The sequence below is a fragment of the Oryx dammah genome, unplaced genomic scaffold (genome assembly GCF_014754425.2).
Source record: "Oryx dammah isolate SB20612 unplaced genomic scaffold, SCBI_Odam_1.1 HiC_scaffold_1, whole genome shotgun sequence".
Taxonomy (NCBI): Eukaryota; Metazoa; Chordata; class Mammalia; order Artiodactyla; family Bovidae; genus Oryx; species Oryx dammah.
In genome coordinates this window covers 71,112,878-71,133,831 of record NW_024070185.1, presented here as the reverse complement: position 1 = coordinate 71,133,831, position 20,954 = coordinate 71,112,878, and the positions used below count along the sequence as shown (strand labels likewise).

Below are 20,954 nucleotides of genomic sequence, written 5' to 3'. Positions count from 1 at the left end.
CAATAGTGAAAAGTGAAAGTGTTAGTCACGCAGTTGTATTCAACTCTTTTGCAGCCCCACAGACTGTATCCCGCTAGGCTCCTCTGTCAATGGAATTCTCCAGGCAAGAATACTGGAGTGGGTTAGCCATTCCCTTATCCAGAGAATCTTCTCAACCCAGGGGTAGAACATAGGTCTCCTGCATTGCAGATGGATTCTTTATTGCCTGAGCCATATTACTCGGCCATAAAAAGGAACAAAATTGGATGCTTTGTAGAGATGTGGACAGGCCTAGAGTCTGTCATACATAGTGAAGTCAGAAAGAGAAAAACAAATACCATATATTAACGCACCTATGTGGAGTCTAGAAAAATGATACAGACAAATCGATCTGCAGAGCAGGAACAGACACGCAGGTGGAGGGACATGGGGGGTGGTGATGGGATGGATTGCACAGTAGCACTGACATATTATAAATACTACCATGTGTAAACTGGATAGCAGTGGGAGGCTGCTGTGTAGCAGAGGGAGCTCAGCTCCCTGCTCTGTGACAACCTACAGGGGTGGGATGGGGGGGTGAGGAGGCTCATGAGCAAGAGGACAGAAGTATACATATAGCTGATTCACTTTGTTGTACAGCAGAGACTAACACAACACTGTAAAGCAACTATACCCCAGTTAAAAGAAAATAAAATCTACTTCTATTGTCAAAGATAAATGCACACACATTTAATACTCTTGTTCAAAAGATAATCACTGAGGATGCCTATACAGAATATAAGGGTTAGATGAATCATCTGTAACAAGATTATTCTGTCTTGCCTTGCCCATCCCTATTTGTAGCCTGAGTTATACATGGAAGAGGCCAGGAAAAGAACTGATGTTCTCCTGCTATTGCTAGGTACAGTTAATAATACTTTGGGGCACGTAAGTTTTATACGTACTGGGGTTTCCACTCTTATAACACTTCTATTTTAACTTTTTATTTTGTACTGGCGTGTAGCCGATTAACTTTGTTGTGATCGTTTCAGGTGAACAGCAAAGGGATACATATACGTGAATCCATTCTCCCCCAAACTCCCCTCCCATCCAGGCTGTCACATAACATTGAGCAGAGTTCCCTGTGCTGTACAGTAGGTTCTTGTTGGTTATCTATTTTAAATAAAGCAGTGTGTACAAGTTTGTCGCAAACTCCCTAACTATCCCTTCCCCCCGCCGTCTTTACCCCCAGCAGCCGTAAGTCTGTTTTCTAAGTCTGTGAGTCTATTCTGTGCTGTAACATCCCTTTCTATGGAATGCTTTGCCTCCATGGGTTGAATAAAATGGGGGTGGCTCTAGCAGAGTTAAAATTTATGATGCTTAAGCCTCCTTACATGCTTTTAAAGGTCATAAATTACTCATAATACCATGAGCAAAGCAGAAACATCTATTTACTTCTCTCTCCAGGTGGCTCAGACGGTAAAGTGTCTGTCTACAATGTGGGAGACCCGGGTTCAGTCCCTGGGTCGGGACGATCCCCTGGAGAAGGAAATGGCAATCCACTCCAATACTATTGCCTGGAAAATCCCATGGACAGAGAAGCCTGGTAGGCTACAGCCCATGGGGTCGCAAAGAGTCGGACACAACTGAGAGACTTTACCTTTACCAAATAAAAGCAAGAGAACTACCTAATGCCAATTTGCCCTCAATCAATTTTGAACTTTCCTCTAGGCCTTTTTCTTTCCATGAATACTTCACGAAGTCTTACCCAGACCCACGATGGTCTGATGTGCTGTATGTTGCAATGGGGATGAGATACTGAAGGCATTTTTTGATAAAAGTTACAATCAGAAGTGTGAACGGGTGTGCCTGAAATGCAAAGAACCATCACATGGCCTCCTTCTCGACCCCTAGATCCTACCAAGATCCCCTGGAGAACACCAGAAGCTCCCAAGGACCTTCCTCCAGAACATTCCCAATACACTTCTGCTTTCAGGCTGAGCTTGCCTGTTTCAGTACATAGGTAGCTGCCCAAATGGGCCAACACCAAGTACCAGTTCATGATGAAGTAACCCAAAGAAGGCTCCATTCAGAAAGGGTTCTGGGGCTTCCTTGGTGCTCAGTGGTAAAGAATCTACCACCTAACAACGCAGAACAACGCAGAACCTAATAACTAACACAACATTGGAAATCAACTATACGCCAAGACTTTTCACCAACTCTACTTAATTAGTTTTTCTTGTAAATACACGGGGTTGATCCCTGATCCAGGAGGGTCCCACATGATGCGAACCAATTAAGCCCAAGCACCACAACTATTGAGCTTGTGCTCTAGAGCCCAGGAACTGCAAGCTCGAATACCCTAGAGAGCCAGTGCTCTCTAGCAAGAGAAGCCACCACAGTGGGAAGCCTGAGCACCACAACGAGAGTAGCCCCTGTTTGCCACAACTTAAAAAAAGCCCCGAGCAGCAACGAAGGCCCAGCATAGCCAAAAATAAATAATAAAAATTTTTAAAAAGAAAAAGGTCCTCACCCTGATCCTAAAAGATCCTACATTTGTCTATATGCCAAGAACATAAGTTTTCAAGATGGCATTTTAGAAGCACACTTGAATATATCTCTAAAGGAAAAAAGAAAAGGCATTCTCATTTAGATAAGATGAAACCTGAGGTAGGGGAGGTATAAATTGAGAGATTGGGACTGCAATATACACACTAGCATATATAAAACAATAACTAATAAGGACATAGTATATAACACAGGGAACTCTACTCAATATTCTGTAACGACCTATATGGGAAACGAATCTAAAGAAGAATGGATATATACTATTAATATATGGGTAACTGATTCACTTCGCTGTACAGCAGAAACTAACACAACATTGGAAATCAACTATACGCCAATAAAAACACAAAAAGATGGAACCTGAGATGAGACTTTTCACCAACTCTACTTAATTAGTTTTTCTTGTAAATACCCTCCTACTGCCAAACATCTATGGAAAAACACATCTCGGGAACACGTGTCCCCAGGAGTAGTAGCTGACCAGGTGGCCTTAAGGTGAAGGTCAAACAGATGTGGGAAATGACCGGCACACTCATCAAAACACCACGGGGCCTATTTTGCGTTCAAGGCTGGAGGCAAAATATTTGCACGCAATCCTTGTTATAAAATCCAAGCTGTTGGGCACACTGCCATTCACGTTTGAGAAAGGTGATTGTTTTTCTAACTAGAACATGATAGGGCTATGGATTCTGAATGACAATAAAGTTCCCATTACTGTGACTAATAGGGTATCGAAAGTAAATGGAAGTTACAAATACATTGAATGCCTTATTTCCACTTATACCCAGTAAACTTTTATACGTGCTGTTAAGGACTGATTTTTTAAAATCAAATTTGATTTTCTCTCACTTGTTTTATGGTCATTGGCATGACTGAACAAACAGAGAAGGAACTGAGGTAGAGAAGGGAGTGAACAGAGAAAGGAACAATAAAGGGATCATAAGACTACCAGGCTGACTCACAGGACAAGAGGAGGTGATGACATAAATTTTCAAATCAGAAGTTCTGAAAGCCTTTGATAAGACCTGACTGTATCATATGGTCCATTGGAGAGTTTTTTTTTTAAGTTTTAGGGAAGAATGGTTGATTTACAATGTTGTATTCATTTCTGCTATACAAAGCTATACATTATATTCTTTTTCATATTCTTTCCCATTACAGTTTATCACAGGATATTAAATATAATTCCCTACACTATACAGGAAGACCATGTTGTTTATCCTTTCTGTACACACTAGTTTGCATCTATTAATCCCAAACTCCCAATCCTTGCTCCCCAACTCCCCTCCTCCTCCAAGCACGAGTCTGTTCTCTGTATCTGTGAGTCTGTTTTTGTTCCTTAGGTTCATATGCGTCATATTTTATGGTATTTGTCTTTCTCTTTCTGACTTACTTCATTTAATATGATAATCTCCAGGTCCATCCACATGGCTGCAAGGCATTATTTTGTTCCTTTCTCTGGCTGAGTAGTATTCCATTGTATATGTGCACATCTTTATCCACTCATCTGTCAATGGACATTTAGGTTGTTTCCATGTCTTGGCTTCTGTGAATAGTGCTGCTATGAACACAGGGGTGCGAGTATCTTTTTGAATTATAGTTTTGTCCCAGTACATGCCCAGGAGTGGGATTGCTGGATCATAAGGCAACTCTATTTTTGTTTTTGTTGAGGAACCTCCATACTTTTTTCCATAGTGGCTGTACCAATTTACATTTCCACCAACAGTGTGGGAAGGTTCCCTTTTCCAATGGAGGGTTCTTAATTCCACTTCCCAGAAACACACTCATTAGGCTGCTTCTTGGAATAAACTCTTCCAATGGACTCTCTTCTTTTTTTTATGCCTCTGTTAGAAAGTTTTGTCAGCTATGGAGCTAAAATCCAGTACCATGTAACTTTATCTACCTGTCGTAATACTGCACTCTGTGCTTACTCAGAAAAGCCTGCTTTATAAAAAATGAGACTCAGAAGTTGTATAGCCCAAGTTGTAATCCATTTCTATCCTTTTTCATATCATACAGTATTGATTCTTGATTAAGGTGCATTTCAAAACTGGCCTCATTCCACACAGAAGACACAGCATGGGTATATTGAGAACCTGATATACACACAAATGCTCCTTTTTATTTCATCTTTTCAGAACTGCCCATTTCCTCTGGTTCTAACCCAATCGCATGGGCTCTCTAGGTCTTTACAAATTACACTGAAATCATATAAAACTTTATGCCTGCCTCTGTAGAGGTTGGAAGGCCTTTGAGACATTATCTCGTTTTGTATTTTCAACAGGAGCCAAACTGGTTCTGTTTACCCCCAGAAAACATTGTTCACACTAGTCACCGTCTCTCTCGAGCTTGTGAGTGGTTTATGGAGCTGAAAACGACTAATGGATATGAAACAAAGGCAGGAGACTAATACCTACTGATGGAACGAGAGACCCTGAGCAAGAAATCCCTTGTGCCTGGAATCTGGTTAATTACAGGAGAGGAGGGCTTCACGGCTGAAGGGATGCAGAAACCTGATTTTTTCGGTCACTTTGGTTTAACCACTTTCAATTCAAAGAGTGACCCTATTTTAGATGACGTGACCATGACATAAGGAGAGTTCAAATGTGCTGCCCAGGGACAGCTAAACCTAGATAAGACAGAAACAAAACCACCCAGGCTACAGTGGTGCTGTGTACACACTGCTTTATTCAAAATGGACCTGCTGTACAGCACAGGGAACTCTGATCAATGATATCTGGCAGCCTAGATGGGAGGGGAGTTGGGGGGAAAATGGATACATGTATATGGTTGGCTGAGTCCCTTCCCGTTCTCCTGAAATAATCACAACATTGCTGGCTGGCTACAATCCAATAAAAAACTAAAAGTTTGTTTTTTAAGTGGCCCTTCTCTCCCTCTTCACCACCCTCAGTTACCTTTCTGGTCTATGTAATACCACCCTTTTCTCCCCACAGCACTTAACAAGAATCTGAATGTTCTTATATTTTGTTCACTTGTTTTATCTATCCCTTGAATGAAAACCCTAAGACAGCAGGAACCTGGCCATTTTGTCACTTAGTTAACAGTGCTATATCATCTCTTGTGCTCATTAAATGTCATTGGCACATAAGAGCATAATACTTGCTCAGTGAGTCCTGTTGAATGAATAGATGACCACAGCTGAAATCTCTCCTGGGTCTCAATGCTTTCTCAGCCATGCTCATGGGATCTGGGGTAGGAAAGAATACTGAGATGGAGAATAGTGGTCTCACTGACAAATCTTTTGTCTGGATAAACAAGCAAAAACAAGCCAGTTGCTGCAGGCAGTCTACTGCCACAGAGGAAGAAAGGGAAGGACATTTGCTTTGGTCCTTGAGGATTTCTGTCTCCTGAAAAAGTTTCTGAAAGCAACATGGAGGGGGTCTATGAAAGATGAGCAGTATACATCTTCTCAGTCAATTCCACTCCCTTCCCTTATCTTTAGTAACAAATGATGTTCAGGGACAAGGTCACAGAGAGAAACCATGATAAGGGATGAGGGATGGAACACTTGCTCATGTGGACTGTGGTCTCCTGTTTTACAGCCAAAGCTCCAGCAGTAAGTTTGGCAGTTCCCCAAAAGGTTAAATACAGAGTTGCCATTGTTGTTGTTCAGTCACTAAGTCATGTTTGACTCTTTGCAACCCCGTGGACTGCAATATGCCAGGCTTCCCTGTGCTTGACTATCTCCCGGAGTTTGCCCATGTTCACGTCCAGTGAATCAGTGATGCCATCCAACCAACTCATCCTCTGTCGTCCCCTTCTCCTCCTGCCTTCAATCTTTCCCAGCATTAGGGTCTTTTCCAAAGAGTCAGCTCTTCGCATCAGGTGGCCGAAGTATTAGAGCTTCAGCTTCAGGATCAGTCCTTCTGATGAGCATTCAAGGTTGATTTCCCTTAGGACAGACTGGTTTGATCTCCTTACTGTCCAAGGGACTCTCAAGAGTCTTCTCCAGCACCACAGTGAGAAAGCATCAGTTCTTCTTTATGGTCTAATTCTCATATATGAGTCAGCAAATTTCACTCCAACGGATACACCCAAGAGAAATGAAAACATGTATCTATACAAAAACATGTACGTTATTCATAATAACAAAAAAATGTAAACAATCCTAATGTCCATTGGATCAATATAACGTGATCTACGCATTCAATAAATATTATTTAGAAAGAAAAAAGTATGAAGTACTGACACATGCTACAACATGAATGAGACCCCAAAAGATTATTTTAAGTAGAAGCAGCCAGTCACAAAGGACCAGATGTCACACAATTTCACTTACATGAAATATCTTAGAATAGGCAGACCTATAGAGACAGACTCAAATTGCCAAATTCACACTTAAATTGAAGAAAGTAGGGAAAACCACTAGACCATTCAGGTATGACCTAAATCAAATCCCTTAAGATTATACAGTGGAAGTGAGAAATAGATTGAAGGGACTAGATCTGATAGATAGAGTGCCTGGTGAACTATGGAGTGAGGTTCGTGACATTGAACAGGAGATGGGGATCAAGACCATCCCCATGGAAAAGAAATGCAAAAAAGCAAAATGGCTGTCTGTGGAAAGAAGAGAAGCGAAAAGCAAAGGAGAAACGGAAAGACATAAGCATCTGGATGCAGAGTTCCAAAGAACAGCAAGGAGAGATAAGAAAGCCTTCCTCAGCGATCAATGCAAAGAAATAGAGGAAAACAACAGAATGGGGAAGACTAGAGATCTCTTCAAGAAAATTAGAGATACCAAGGGAACATTTCACACCAAGATGGGCTCGATAAAGGATAGAAATGGTATGGACCTAACAGAAGCAGAAGATATTAAAGAGGTGGCAAGAAGACACAGAAGAACTGTACAAAAAAGATCTTCACAACCAAGATAATCACGATGGTGTGATCACTCACCTAGAGCCAGACATCCTGGAATGCAAAGTCAAGTGGGCCTTAGGAAGCATCACTACGAACAAAGCTAGTGGAGGTGATGGAATTCCAGTTGAGCTATTTCAAATCCTGGAAGATGATGCTGTCAAAGTGCTGCACTCAATATGCCAGCAAATTTGGAAAACTCAGGCACAGGACTGGAAAAGGTCAGTTTTCATTCCAATCCCAAAGAAAGGCAATGCCAAAGAATGTCCAAACTACCACATAATTGCACTCATCTCACACGCTAGTAAAGTAATGCTCAAAACTCTCCAAGACAGGGTTCAGCAATACGTGAACTGTGAACTTCCAGATGTTCAAGCTGGTTTTAGAAAAGGCAGAGGAACCAGAGATCAAATTGCCAACATCCTCTGGATCATGGAAAAAGCAAGAAAGTTCCAGAAAAACATCTATTTCTGCTTTATTGACTACGCCAAAGCCTTTGACTGTGTGGATCACAATAAACTGTGGAAAATTCTGAAAGAGATGGGAATACCAGACCACCTGACCTGCCTCTTGAGAAACCTATATGCAGGTCAGGAAGCAACAGTTAGAACTGAACATGGAACAACAGACTGGTTCCAAATAGGAAAAGGAATACGTCAAGACTATATATTGTCCCCCTGCTTATTTAACTTCTATGCAGAGTACATCATGAGAATTGCTGGGCTGGAAGAAGCACAAGCTGGAATCAAGATTGCCGGGAGAAATATCAATAACCTCAGATATGCAGATGACACCACCCTTATGGCAGAAAGTGAAGAGGAACTAAAAAGCCCCTTGATGAAAGTGAAAGAGGAGAGTGAAAAAGTTGGCTTAATGCTCAACATTCAGAAAACTAAAATCATGACATCTGGTCCCATCACTTCATGCGAAATAGATGGGGAAACAGTGGAAACAGTGTCAGACTTTATTTTGGGGGGCTCCAAAATCACTGCAGATGGTGACTGCAACCATGAAATTAAAAGATGTTTACTCCTTGGAAGCAAAGTTATGACCAACCTAGACAGCATATTCAAAAGCAGAGACATTACTTTGCCAACAAATGTCTGTCTAGTCAAGGCTATGGCTTTTCCAGTGGTCATGTATGGATGTGAGAGTTGGACTGTGAAAGAATTGATGCTTTTGAACTGTGGTGTTGGAGAAGAGTCTTCAGAGTCCCTTGGACTGCAAGGAAATCCAACCAGTCCATTCTGAAGGAGAACAACCCTGGGATTTCTTTGGAAGGAATGAGCTAAAGCTGAAACTCCAGTACCTTGGCCACCTCATGTGAAGAGCTGACTCATTGGAAAAGACTCTGATGCTGGGAGGGATTGGGGGCAGGAGGAGAAGGGGACGACAGAGGAGGAGATGGCTGGATGGCATCACCGACTCGATGGGCGTGAGTCTGACTGAACTTCGGGAGTTGGTGATGGACAGGGAGGCCTGTCATGCTGCAATTCATGGGGTCGCAAAGAGTCGGAGATGACTGAGCGACTGAACTGAACTGAACTGATAGAGACAGAAATTAGGTTAGTGGTTGTCTGGAGCTGGGGGGTAATAACCATGAATGAGTAGAAGGTTTCTTTGGAGATAATGAAAACATTCTGAAAGTAGAGTGATACGACTGCCCTACTCTGTGAATAGAGTGCTTTGTAAATAGCCATTAAATTGTATCCCCTTTTTTAAAAATACTTTTTTTTCCCCAATGTGGAACATTTAAAAACTATTCATTGAATTTGTTACAATAGTGCTTGTTTTATGCATGTGGGATCCCAGCTTACCAACCAGGGATCAAACCCACACTCCCTGCATTGAAAGGCAAAGTCTTAACCACTAGACTGGCAGGGAAATGGATCAACTGGATGGTATTTGAAACATATCCCAATAAAACCATGTTTTTAAAAAGCAACTCACGTGATAACCAAATCCTTCTGTAGGCAGTCTGTATAGGGCAGGGCAATGCTGGCATGTCATGGAAGGAGAAAAGCTTGTACTACCAGGGATTGTGTGGCGTGACCCCACACACCCCTTACTCTCCACACTAGCTGTCCTAGGTCTCCTATTTATCTTTACTCGTTCAACAGACTTGAACACCTACTGTTTACAAGAAGCCATGCTAGGCAGGGGTCCCGCAGATGAAGAAAGAGCAGACTTCCAAGGAGCTACCACTTGGAGAATCATTCACTGAACCACAGGATGAGAAACAACAAAAAGAGAGTCCTGCATAGTATTGTTGCAGGATGTGGGCAGGAAAGAAATTTTCAAGTCTGGGTTCTAGAAAGGTGGACTTGTGTCCACACCTGAAGAGCCCACCCAGGTCTGGTATGCAGATATCTCTAAGGCATGGTGGGGCAGGGTGTCTGGGGGGAGGACCCCCTGGAGTCAGGAAGACAGGAAGCTCAAAGACAACTCTGCCCGCCACCCCAGGGCCATGAAATGATGCCAGCACCACCCTTAAATTCCATCTGGCAGTACTGTGGGTGTTTCCACTTTCTTTATTTTTTTTTAAAGAGGAGATGGGGGGAGGAGGGCTAGAACACAAGTTATTACTCAGCATTTCCATCAAGTTGAACATCTGCAAAGCACTCCTGCCCTCACTGTGTCCTGAACCGGTTGCAATAATCAAGGCATTTGAGAATCCAGCCAAGAATGCGAGGTACTTAGCAGACAGAATCTATTGCTGCGTCTGGCAAGATGAGTGCCATTAGAAAAAATTAATCCCATAAAATTATGAAACCTAAGCCAGTATAATCATCTCTGTAAAAAGCTAATCTGCCACCTGGCTGTTAATGAAGTAAAAAAGCTCATGCTCTAAATCCCCCCATACACACCCTGACATGTGTCCACTTTTATAGAATGGGCACTGATGTCCTTATTTTTATTCGCAGGGAGGCAATGGAGACGCAGACATAGAGATCAGACTTGTAGACACAGTGGGGGCAAGAGAGGGACGAATTGAAAGAGTAACACTGAAACATTTCCATTACCATATATAAAACAGATAGCCAGTGGGAATCAGCTAGCTATATGATACAGGGAGCTTGAACTTGGTGCTCTGTGACAACCTTGAGATGTGGAAGGGAGGTTCAAGAGGGAGGGGACATATGTATACTTATGGCTGATTCATGTTGATGTATGGCAGAAACTAACACAACGTTGTAAAACAATTATCCTCCAATCAAAAAAATCTTTAAGGAAAAATACAAAAATAAAAAGTTTTCCCCTGGCCATACCACACAGCATGTGGGATCTTAAGTGTCCCAGCCAGGGATTATACCTGCACCCCATGCATTGGAAGCTTGGAGTCTTAAACACTGCTGTGTGTGAGCTTAGTTGCTCAGTCATGTCCAACTCTTTGTGACCCTGTGGACTGTAGCCCTCCAGGTTCCTCTGTCCATGTGGATTCTCCAGGCAAGAATACTGGAGCTGGTTGCCGTTTCCTCCTCCAGGGGATCTTTCCCACCCAGGGATTGAACCTGCATCTCCTGTGTTTCCTGTATTGCAGGTGGACTCTCTACCCACTGAGTCACTGGGAAAGCCACTGGACCACGAGGAAGTCCCTGACATCCTTCTCTGGGATGAAAGAATTCTATGGCAGGCCCCCAGGCATTTCACAATAACAAGAAAATCTGCTTCTTGCTGTGAGGACCCACAGCATCTGGATCATCACAATCCAGACAGAGCAGGATCCAATAAGTTTTTTGCATGACTCTCTATTAACTATGCAGTGCTTCCAGAAAGTGTACTGCCGTGTGAGTTGTAATACATCAGGTGCACTGTGGCTTTTGGACTCAAGCTTGTGACTATCTTACCTTGGTCCGCAGGAGTGCTACTTTGAGGAATATTCATTGGTCAACTGGGAAATTGCTAAGTATAAACAGTATGCGCACTTAAAATGACCATTAATGTGAATCCTATGAGGACAAAGTGCATTAATCAACTATTTCCAGAAACATGCTTGGGTCACATAAAAATGAATAAATAATTCGGGGACTTCCCTGGCAGTCCAGTGGTTAAGACTCCATGCTCCCAATGCAGGGGGCATGGGTTCGATCCCTAATCAGGGAACAAAGATCCCACATGCTACACAGCAAGGCCAATAATAATAACAAAAGAAAAAAGAATTTTGAAAATGTATTTAAAAGGTATTAGCCACTTGATTTCAGATCAACTGTATGCTCTTCACTCCTACACTCTGTAGGTCAATTAGAAAAGCTTAAGTATAACATACGCACACAACAGGCACACAGAAAGAGCTAACATGGTAAAGTGAAGAATTACTAGGTCTGATATGAGAAAGACCAAACTCAGGAGGAGGAGACCAGCACTGGGAGCTCCTTTCCTCTTGAGGCATCTGCTGAATTAAGAAAAGATCCCTTGAGTCTCTGAGCAGCATTTAGAACAGCTTTGTGGGGCCAGGAGGACAAAAACAGGGAGCCCTGGCACTGCTCGTGAACTGGCTGCAATTTCAGACAAAACAGACAGCATACTGCAAACGGAGACAATGATCAAAGCTTTATAAACAGGAATTAAAAGTTGAGATTGTCTAATATAACAATTTCAAAATTGTATGTACCTCAAAACAGGTCTGAGAATACAGACCACAAAAAAACCTGAAACCATATGTCAAAACATATGACATATGTCAAATCATAAACTGATACAAACTACAATGGTGGAAGATTTAACACAGTTCTCTCAGTAACAGAAATGGCAAAAGAAAGGTTAGCACATAACAAATTTGGGGGAAAAAAAGAGAGGGATAAAATCAGAATCTAATTGCCATCTATAGAAATCATACCCAGTACCAGTAAAATATACTTTATTTTCAAGCCCATGGAAACTGAACACGTGTCTCTTACATGTACAATGGAAAAATGTGTGTCCATAAAGAGTGATGTGCTGTGCTTAGCTGATCAATCATCCCCAACTCTTTGCGATCACATGGACCGCAGCCCGCCAGGCTCCTCTGTCCATGGGGATTCTCCAGGCAAGAATACTGGAGTGTGTTGCAATTCCCTTCTCCAGGGGATCTTCCCAACCCAGGGATTGAACCCAGGTCTCCCATATTACAGGCAGATTCTTTACCACCTGAGCCAGCAGGGAAGCCCATAAAGACAGAATGAATTGATCTGGCCTGACCAAATGGCATGACCTAGTAAGGTCATGCAAAGGAGCTCAAGAATATAAGTAGATTATCCCTGTGTCTCGCTGATGCCACAGAACTGACATATGACTGGACCTGAGATTGTGCAAATAAAAATGGGAGACACACAGCAGAGAGGGAAGAGACCATGCAGCCTTCCCTCCCTTCCTCCTCCCCACCTGCAGAAGCTGCACATCAATACTCTGAAGTGTGTGAAAGGTAGGAGGATAATGCAAACTACCAACTCTTTGCCTAAAACCAAAGGGAAGCAGCAGTAACAGTGGAGTCTTCTACACAATGCAGCAGACAGCTTAGCTCTTCTGTGGCTGAGCCCTACTTCCTGTCCTTCTAACTTCCCATCTCCTCTTCCCCATCCTGTGTCTGTCTGTACCTCAGAAGCCACACTGGATTCTAGAAAACCACCCTCACCATGGCATCATCACAACCATTTATGTGATGGGACCAGACCCTGCAAATTCACAGTTCTTGTCCTAAACAAGCCTCTGTGCTGTGCTTAGTCGCTCAGTCATGTCTGACTCTTTGTGACCCCATGGACTGTAGCCCACCAGATTCCTATGTCCGTGGGATTCTCGAGGCAAGAATACTGGAGTGGGTTGCCATGCCTTATTCCAGGGGATCTTCCCAACCCAGGGATCAAACCCAAATCCCCTACACTGCAGGCAGATTCTTTACCATCTGAGCCATGAGGGAAGCTCACCATATGAGAAAAATCTACCTCGCTTCCTACCTCGTTCCTACCCCAATTAATCTGAAAATAAATGGATTCTCAGTTTTTGCCTTGATTCCTCAATGTCAGTGGCCAGAGACATGTTTGTTGTGCTCTAGGCATCTGGATTAGAAATGTGGCAACACTGGAGTTCTATTAGGATTTAGGGTGGTAGTGAGAAGTCTGGGGTGGGGTGGCATTGGTCCACCCATGACCTGTGCTCTTCAGATGAGCTGGGAGCCCTGGATACTGTCCAACAGTCCACTTACAGGTTAACTGGGACACCCTGCCCCCCAGCCCGATCTAGTTGCAGGAAATATACTAGAAGGCTTTCTGCACCTACAGTTGCCCTGACCTAATTCTTTGAAGGAATTTCAGCAACACCAGTAAGTCTCTCCTTCATTTTTCCCCAAGTCTGGCAATATTCAGAGCTTTGAAGAAAGAGCCATTTCATCAGCCTGGCTTCCCTTGATCTCTCATCAGCCCAGTGATGCACTTGTCTCCAGAGCCAGGGCCTTCTGCATCCAGAGTCACTTTTTTTTTAAATCAATTTAATTATTTTATCTGAGAGAATTTTACTAAGAAATAGATTGTTTTGCCTTTTTGAACCTGAGTTGAATTATGTGTGCATGCTAAGTTGTTTCAGTCATGTCTGACTCTTTGAGACCCTATGGACCAAAGCCTGCCAGGCTCCTTTGTCCATGGGATTCTCCAGGCAAGAATATGCGAGTGGGTTGTCATGCCCTCCTCCAGGGGATATTTCCAACCCAGGGATAGAACCTGTGTCTCTTGAGTCTCCTGCACTGGCAGGCAGGCTCTTTGCCACTAGTGCCACCTGAGAAGCCCAGCTGAATTATATGCTCTCCCTATTTATTCACAGTACCTATGAAAAGACACCATCTTTCACATATTAGGGTCTTGCTTCATGAGAAGCCACCAGGAATCAACAGTGTCTCATTTCACTTGGCTCTGTCACTAGTTGTATGACACAAGGTACATTATTTTCTCTGAATATCAGTTTTCTCAACTATAAAAGCGAGCATTATGTTTCCTATGTTTAAAAAAGTGAGTGTGGGGTATTCGTGTAATTTTTAAGAGTTCTATAGTTTTTGACTTCCCTGGTGGCGTAGAGAATAAGAATCTGCCTGCCAATGCAGACGACAGGGGTTAGAACCCTGGTCCAGTAAGATTCCACATGCTATGGAGCAATAAAGCCCATGTGCCACAACTACTGAGCCTGTGTGCTGTGACTGGAAGCACACGCACCTAGAGCCTGTGCTCCCCAACAAGAGAAGACACCGCAAGAAGTCTGAGCATTGCAACAAAGAGCAGTAGCCCCTGTTCGCCCAACTAGAGAAAGCAAAGCAACAAAGACGCAGCACAGGCAAAAATAAACAAAATCATTTTAAAAAGAGTTCTATAGTTTTCAAAGTCAGTCATATATATTTTTTTCTTAATTAGAAAGAATAAACACTGCCTTGTCACCCTTAGAGGACTGTCATCAGAATTAACTAGGATGGCATATACACAAGAGCATTCTAACTTTACAGAATGAAGAGTCACACATTTTGATTCTGGTGTCTGGGCACGTCTGTGCTCGTGCACTCAGCTGGCTGTTTTGAAACAACCCTGGTACAAAACTGAATATCCTAGTGCTTCCTAGATTTTTACTAGCATCGCTTCAGGAAGTAAACTGTGTTGATGTTTGCTCCAAGAGCCTTATGAGTAAGTAACTCACACTGCTCGGGCCTCCCCACCCATCTGGCAGAAGGCCATCCAGACTTACCCTCGTACATCTCCAGGATGTGAACCGTGTCTCCAACCTGCAAGGACAGCTCCACATCTTGAGAGGCGTTGTAGTTATAGATCGCTGGAAAGGAGAAACAGAAGACAGAAATGATGGCATCGGTGGCACTTAAAATACAAGTCACCAAAGAGCACACCCAGGAAACTTCCCTGAGGGTCCAGTGGTTAAGAATCCGCCTTCCAATGCAGGGGACAGGGGTGCAATCCTTGGTCAGGGATCTAAGATCCCACACACGCTACAGGACAACCGAGCCCGTGCACAACTGCTGATCCCTCTCACTCTAGAGCCTGTGCTTTGCAACAAGAGACGCTGCCATGTGCCACAATGAAGACCCAGCGCAGCCAAAATTAAAAATAAAATAAGCAACTTAAAAAAAGAGCACATACTTTAGTTATTGAACCAATTCGCCAACAAAAAACCACCTCTTTAATCATTTCAGGTGAATCCCCCTCTGAATAGCAGAGAGCATCCTCCTGGATTCCCACTGCTGGCATTTTAGTCATTCCTCCATCCAACAAATTTTGGTTGGTTGCCTGATATGTTCTACATATTGTGCTAGAGACTGGAGACAGAGTGTTGAGACACTCAGATGTGGTACCTATACCAGGAATTTTTAATAGTATAGTATGGGAAGTGAGAGCAAGAGTATCATTACAGACACAACTCCTTAATTAAAATGGTAATGTAAGAGTTATCAGCCTACAATACCACTGAGCTTCTGATCTCTTGGCCACAGGGCGAGCCATTTCCTGGCTTCCCTGACAGTAATTGGCAGCCAACTGTGAGTCCCATCAATCCCCTCGCCCAGTAATAAACTAAACCCCAGTGGCTTCCTTGCACCCAGTTCTAGGCATCCTGTGCAAATGGGGCACCTTAGCACTTTCTCATCAAGGTGACCTCCATCAGCACAGCACTCACGACTGGACCAGATTGTGAAAAACAGCAGACTAACTCTTATACCTCCAAAAGAAGGTGACAATCCAATTTTAAGATGGGTAAGAGTTCTGAAGAGACATTTTACCACAGATTATATATGATGAATAATCAGAGCAAGAAAAGATGTCCAACAACCATTAGTCATCAGGAAAATGCAAATTAAAACCAGAAGGAGCTGCAATTTCACACCCACTAGAATGGCTGTAACTTTTAAAAGGCAGACTTGGCAGGAATGTGGAAAAACTGGAACCCTTATGCATTACCAGTAGGAATGTAAAATGATATAACCTCCCAGTTTGACAGTTTCTTAAAGAGTTAAACATGCAACCCAGCAATTCCACTCCTAGTTATTTACAAAGAGAAAGGGAAATATGTCAATACAACTTCATGTGAATATTCAAAGTCACTGTGGTAGGCAGAAAAATAGCCCCCCAAAGATACACACATCAGATTTTGAAATGTGCGAGTGTTTCCATGGGTAGCAAAAAACGTAAGATAAAGATAAGACAGGTTATTCTGGAAATTCAGGATGTGACCTAAACACAATCCTATGTATCCAGATAAGAGAGAGACAGAGGGAGTTTTAAGAGATTTACAGAAGAGAAGACAACATGAGGTTGGAGGCACAGGGTGAAGTAACGTGACCTCAAGTCAAGGACTGGCACCACCACTGGAAGCTAGAAAGGACAAGGAACAGAATTTCCCGAGAGCCTCTAGAAGGAGCACAGGCGGCCAACACCTTGATTGTCGATGTCTGGCCTTCAGATCTGTGAGGGAAGAAAATCCTGTTGTTCAAGTCACCAAGCTTGTGGTCACTGGACCTTGTAAGAACACTGACAAGAAGCCAACAGAGCAGCGTTATTTGTAACAGCCAAACACTGGAAACAACTCATTCACTGAAGAATTAATGGATATGTAAAATACGTCCTGTCCACACAATGAAATCACTCAGCAAGAAAAAAGAATAAAAGCGACCTTCCTGGTGATCCACTAAGACTTCAGACTCCCAGTGCAGGGGGCCCGAGTGTGACCCCTGGTAGGGGAATTAGATCCCACAGGCCACAGTCAATGATCCTGCATGCCACAACCAAGACTCAGTGCAGCCAAATAAATAAATAGAAATAAATATTTTTAAAAAAGGATTGAACTATGGCTGGTGCATTCAATGTACAGCAAAAGCACTACAATACTGTAAAGTAATTAGCCTCCAATTCAAATAAATAAATTTTTAAAAATAAATAAATAAGGAATGAACTATGAACACACTGCAACTCAGATGACCTTCAGAGACATTATGCGAAACAAAAGTCATATGCACAAAATATATTAGGCTTCCATTTATCTGCAGTATCCAGAAGAAGCCAATGGCTGTCAATGGCATAGGGCATTTCATTGTTCCCTGGGGTTGAGGGTGTGAATGGTGACTGAGCACAACAAGCACAGGGAGCTTTAGGGAGAGACAGAAACAACCTAAAATGGGATTTGGTGGTGCTGATGGTCTCCAAACTCTGCATGTCTACTCAACATCAATGAACTATCTGCCTAAAATGGGTGGATTTTACAGTGTGTTAGACTTCAGTAAACCTTTTTTTTTTTTTTTTAAAGCAAATGTATTTCTTGCCCTCTCTCATAATAAGTGAGCTGCTTCCCTTCAGGGAGAAAGAACCACCTTAGAGACTGGGTTCTATCCATGCACCTGAGGATCCAAGGAGCCCATGAGATTCCCCACCTCTGCAGCTCTGATGAACATGAGGCTGGTCACTCAATCCATTTGCCAGATCCCACAAGGGTCATTAAAAAGGGAAGAATCCATTGCCAGTCGTGAGCAGTAGCCATTGCCTACTGCTCTTTTCCTGAGCCGGCTATCCACCTGGTTCAGCAGATTGACTGTAGGCTCTGGCTTCCATCACAGTCTATCTCGGAAAGGAAGGAGCAAACTACCAGACCCACATTTTCAAGTGGCCTCTTTAAAAGAAAAAAATGTAAACATTGTATTTTGTATTGGCATATAGCCGCTAACAATGTTGTGATAGTTTCAGGTGGACAGCAAAGGGATTCAGCCATACATATACAGATACATATATCCATTCTCCCTGAGACTCCCCTCCCAGCCAGGCTGCCACATGACATGGAGCAGAGTTCCCTGTGCTGTACAGGAGGTCCCTGTTGCCTATCCATTTAAAATGTAGTAGTGTATACATGTCCAAGCAGCCTCTCTTTTTTAAGCGAATCAATCAAAGATGTGTTCTTCTATAGCCTTGGCACAGACTCCTAGAGGTGTGTTGGAAATGATCGACTATTGAGGTTTTAGACTGTATTATGAATTCAGAACAAGGGCAGGCTGATGAAGTGGGCTGGGAGAAACTGTACGGAATTCAGCAGAAGGAGTTAGTTCCCGGTTTCTAGACGCTTTCAAGGGCCACAAGGCCACAGCTCCTGTTCCACTGAAATTCACTTCCTCCATCTTACTGCTACTTGATTCAAATGTTTTGCCGACTAAGTATACCGCTGGTTCTCCATAGAAAACGTAGGTCTTCATCCCTAACTTCCCTGGGCCCCCATGCACTGCCTCCCACCGAACTGGGTCCTTCCACTGGCCCCGCCAGCGGGTGGAATCAGGAAGTGGAGAGGCTGCTGTGTCACAGTGTGTTGTGAAATCCCCCAGCTTCACGTCTTCCTTGTTCTTAGTCACCAGGAAAGCAAGCAGAGGTGCCCCACGGCTGCACCTGGAACTGGAGCCCCAAGCTACAAACACGTACCAAGGACTGCCGCAAACACAGGGACGCGCGCACACACACCACAGCCTACTGTTGTTATTTACTCACTCAGCTGTGTCCAGCTCTTTGGGACCCTATGGAATGTAGCCTGCCAGGTTCGTCTATGGAGTTTTCCAGGCAGGAATACTTGAGTGGGTTGCCATTTCCTTCTCCAGGGGAAGTTCCTGACCCAGGGATTGAATGCACCTCTCTTAAGTCTCCTGAATTGGCAGGAGGATTCTTTATCAAGGCGTCACCTTAAATCCTAGATTCCTAAGCCTGACAATCAAAGTGCTCCCCAAATTATCCTGGCCTCAATTATCCACTGCTGTTCATCATCTGCCAAATTGACCCTCTGCTTCAGTTGAGACTCATAATCTCTCCTCAATTCTGTGCTCAACTCACAGTTTACCTCTGTCTGGGGCAACAGTCTGTCTTTTTCTTCCTCACACTGCAAAGCTCACATTCACAATGCAATTCCACAAATGATGAGTGACAGTGGTAAAGAACCTGCCTTCCCAGCAGGAGACACAGGTTCAATCCCTGGGTCGGGAAGATCCCTTGGAGAATGAAATGGCAACACTCTACAGTATTCTTGCCTAGAATACCCCAAGGACAGAGGAGTCTGGTGAGCTACAGTCCATGGGGTCACAAAGAATCAGACATGACTTAGCAACTAAACAGCAACAACAATCACCCTGCAAGGATCTCATTATTCTCCATCATCCCACAAGTTTTCTTTCCAACACAGTTTGCATTTTTAATCACAGATAATCTTGTGTTATCAAATCTGCCACAAAGCAGAAGGTAAACCCCTCATGAATGGGTACCTGGTTACACATTATTTTGTCTTTCACTTTCCAAAGCACTGGATGAGGCCCAAACAAAGTGCTCAAGGCACAAGAGTGGCTTTTTATGAGACCCATCCATCAAAATTCAGTTATTCACCACTTCTTCCCCAAACTTCCAGATCATTTCCCTGCTTCCCCCAGAAGCAGCAGTTATGGTCTCCCACCACTCAAGAAAGGAGTATCCAATCACTCTCTCATGTTTTTTATTTGCAAATTATACAAGAAAATCTATCTTTCCAACATAAGCCTTCGAAGAGCTTCACTTGGGAAACACCCTTCAACAATGCCTTCTGCTGGGTGCTGTCTGTTTCATGTCTTCCGACTAAAGTACTAACAAGATTTCCAGTCACTTACAATGACCTCTATTCATGCCAAGTCCGCACTTTTGAACCATGCCCTTCCCGCACCCTCTTTAATACACTTCATTTCCGTTGCAGTTTATGGTTTCACTTCCATATGGAATGCAGTCATTGTATGGAGTGGCTGCCAATTACCATATTATTTAATGAGGAAACAGAGACGCAAAGGGTCAGCACCTTGCTCCGAGGAACCCAGCTTTATGAGCAGGAAAGCTGTTACTAGTACAGCCCAACAAGGACCTGTTCATCCCGTTTTACCAGACTGGTCCATGATGGCAAAGAGATGCCCTTGAAGAGCCTATGAGCAAAGAAAAGAGCCTGACAGATTCTCAGTATGTTGTCTGCCTTATGTGTGTGCGTGCTCAATCACTCAGTGTATCCAACTCTTAGAATTCTCTCACTAGGGGCTTCCCTGGTGGCTCAGTAGTAAAAAGGAAAAAAAAAAAAAAATCAGCCTGCCAATGCAGAAGACAGGTTCGATCTCTAATCCGGGAAGATCTCACATGCTATGGAGCAACTAAGCCTGTGTGCCACAACTACTGAGCGTGTGCTCTAGAGCCTGGGAGCTGCAACTACTGAACCCATGTTCCCTACAGCCCATGCTCCACAGGAGAAGCCACTGCAATGAGAAGCCCATGCACTGTAACTAGAGAGTAGCCTGCTCACCACAAGTAGAGGAAAGCCCAAGCAGCAACAAAGACCAAAATTCTTTGGTCTTTGGCTTTTGCACAGCCAAAAACTTTATTCTCTCATCCATTAAGACTCCAACTTCCTAAAACAAGCTTTACCATACGAACCAGTGATTGGCGATCCTGTTGTCTGTTCGCCGGATGCTATTTCAGGCATACAACTAACGCACTCTCAGTGGAGTGTGTTTTCTCCCTGGAACGTGAATAAATGCTACAGAGGAAGACAGAGAAAGGAGAAATAAA

At 43.4% G+C, this 20,954-nt stretch overlaps 1 protein-coding gene across 1 annotated transcript in view; it reads right to left on the bottom strand.

Moving 5' to 3' along the window:
* DOCK5 (dedicator of cytokinesis 5) overlaps window positions 1-15,183 on the bottom strand; it is a 201,612-nt gene extending 186,429 nt beyond the window's left edge. Inside the window, exon 1 of the mRNA XM_040243303.1 lies at window positions 15,100-15,183. Coding sequence (XP_040099237.1) covers window positions 15,100-15,109 — 10 coding nt within the window. The 5' untranslated portion in view covers window positions 15,110-15,183. The remainder of the gene's footprint in view (window positions 1-15,099) is intronic.
* Between the last annotated feature and the right edge of the window lie 5,771 nt (window positions 15,184-20,954).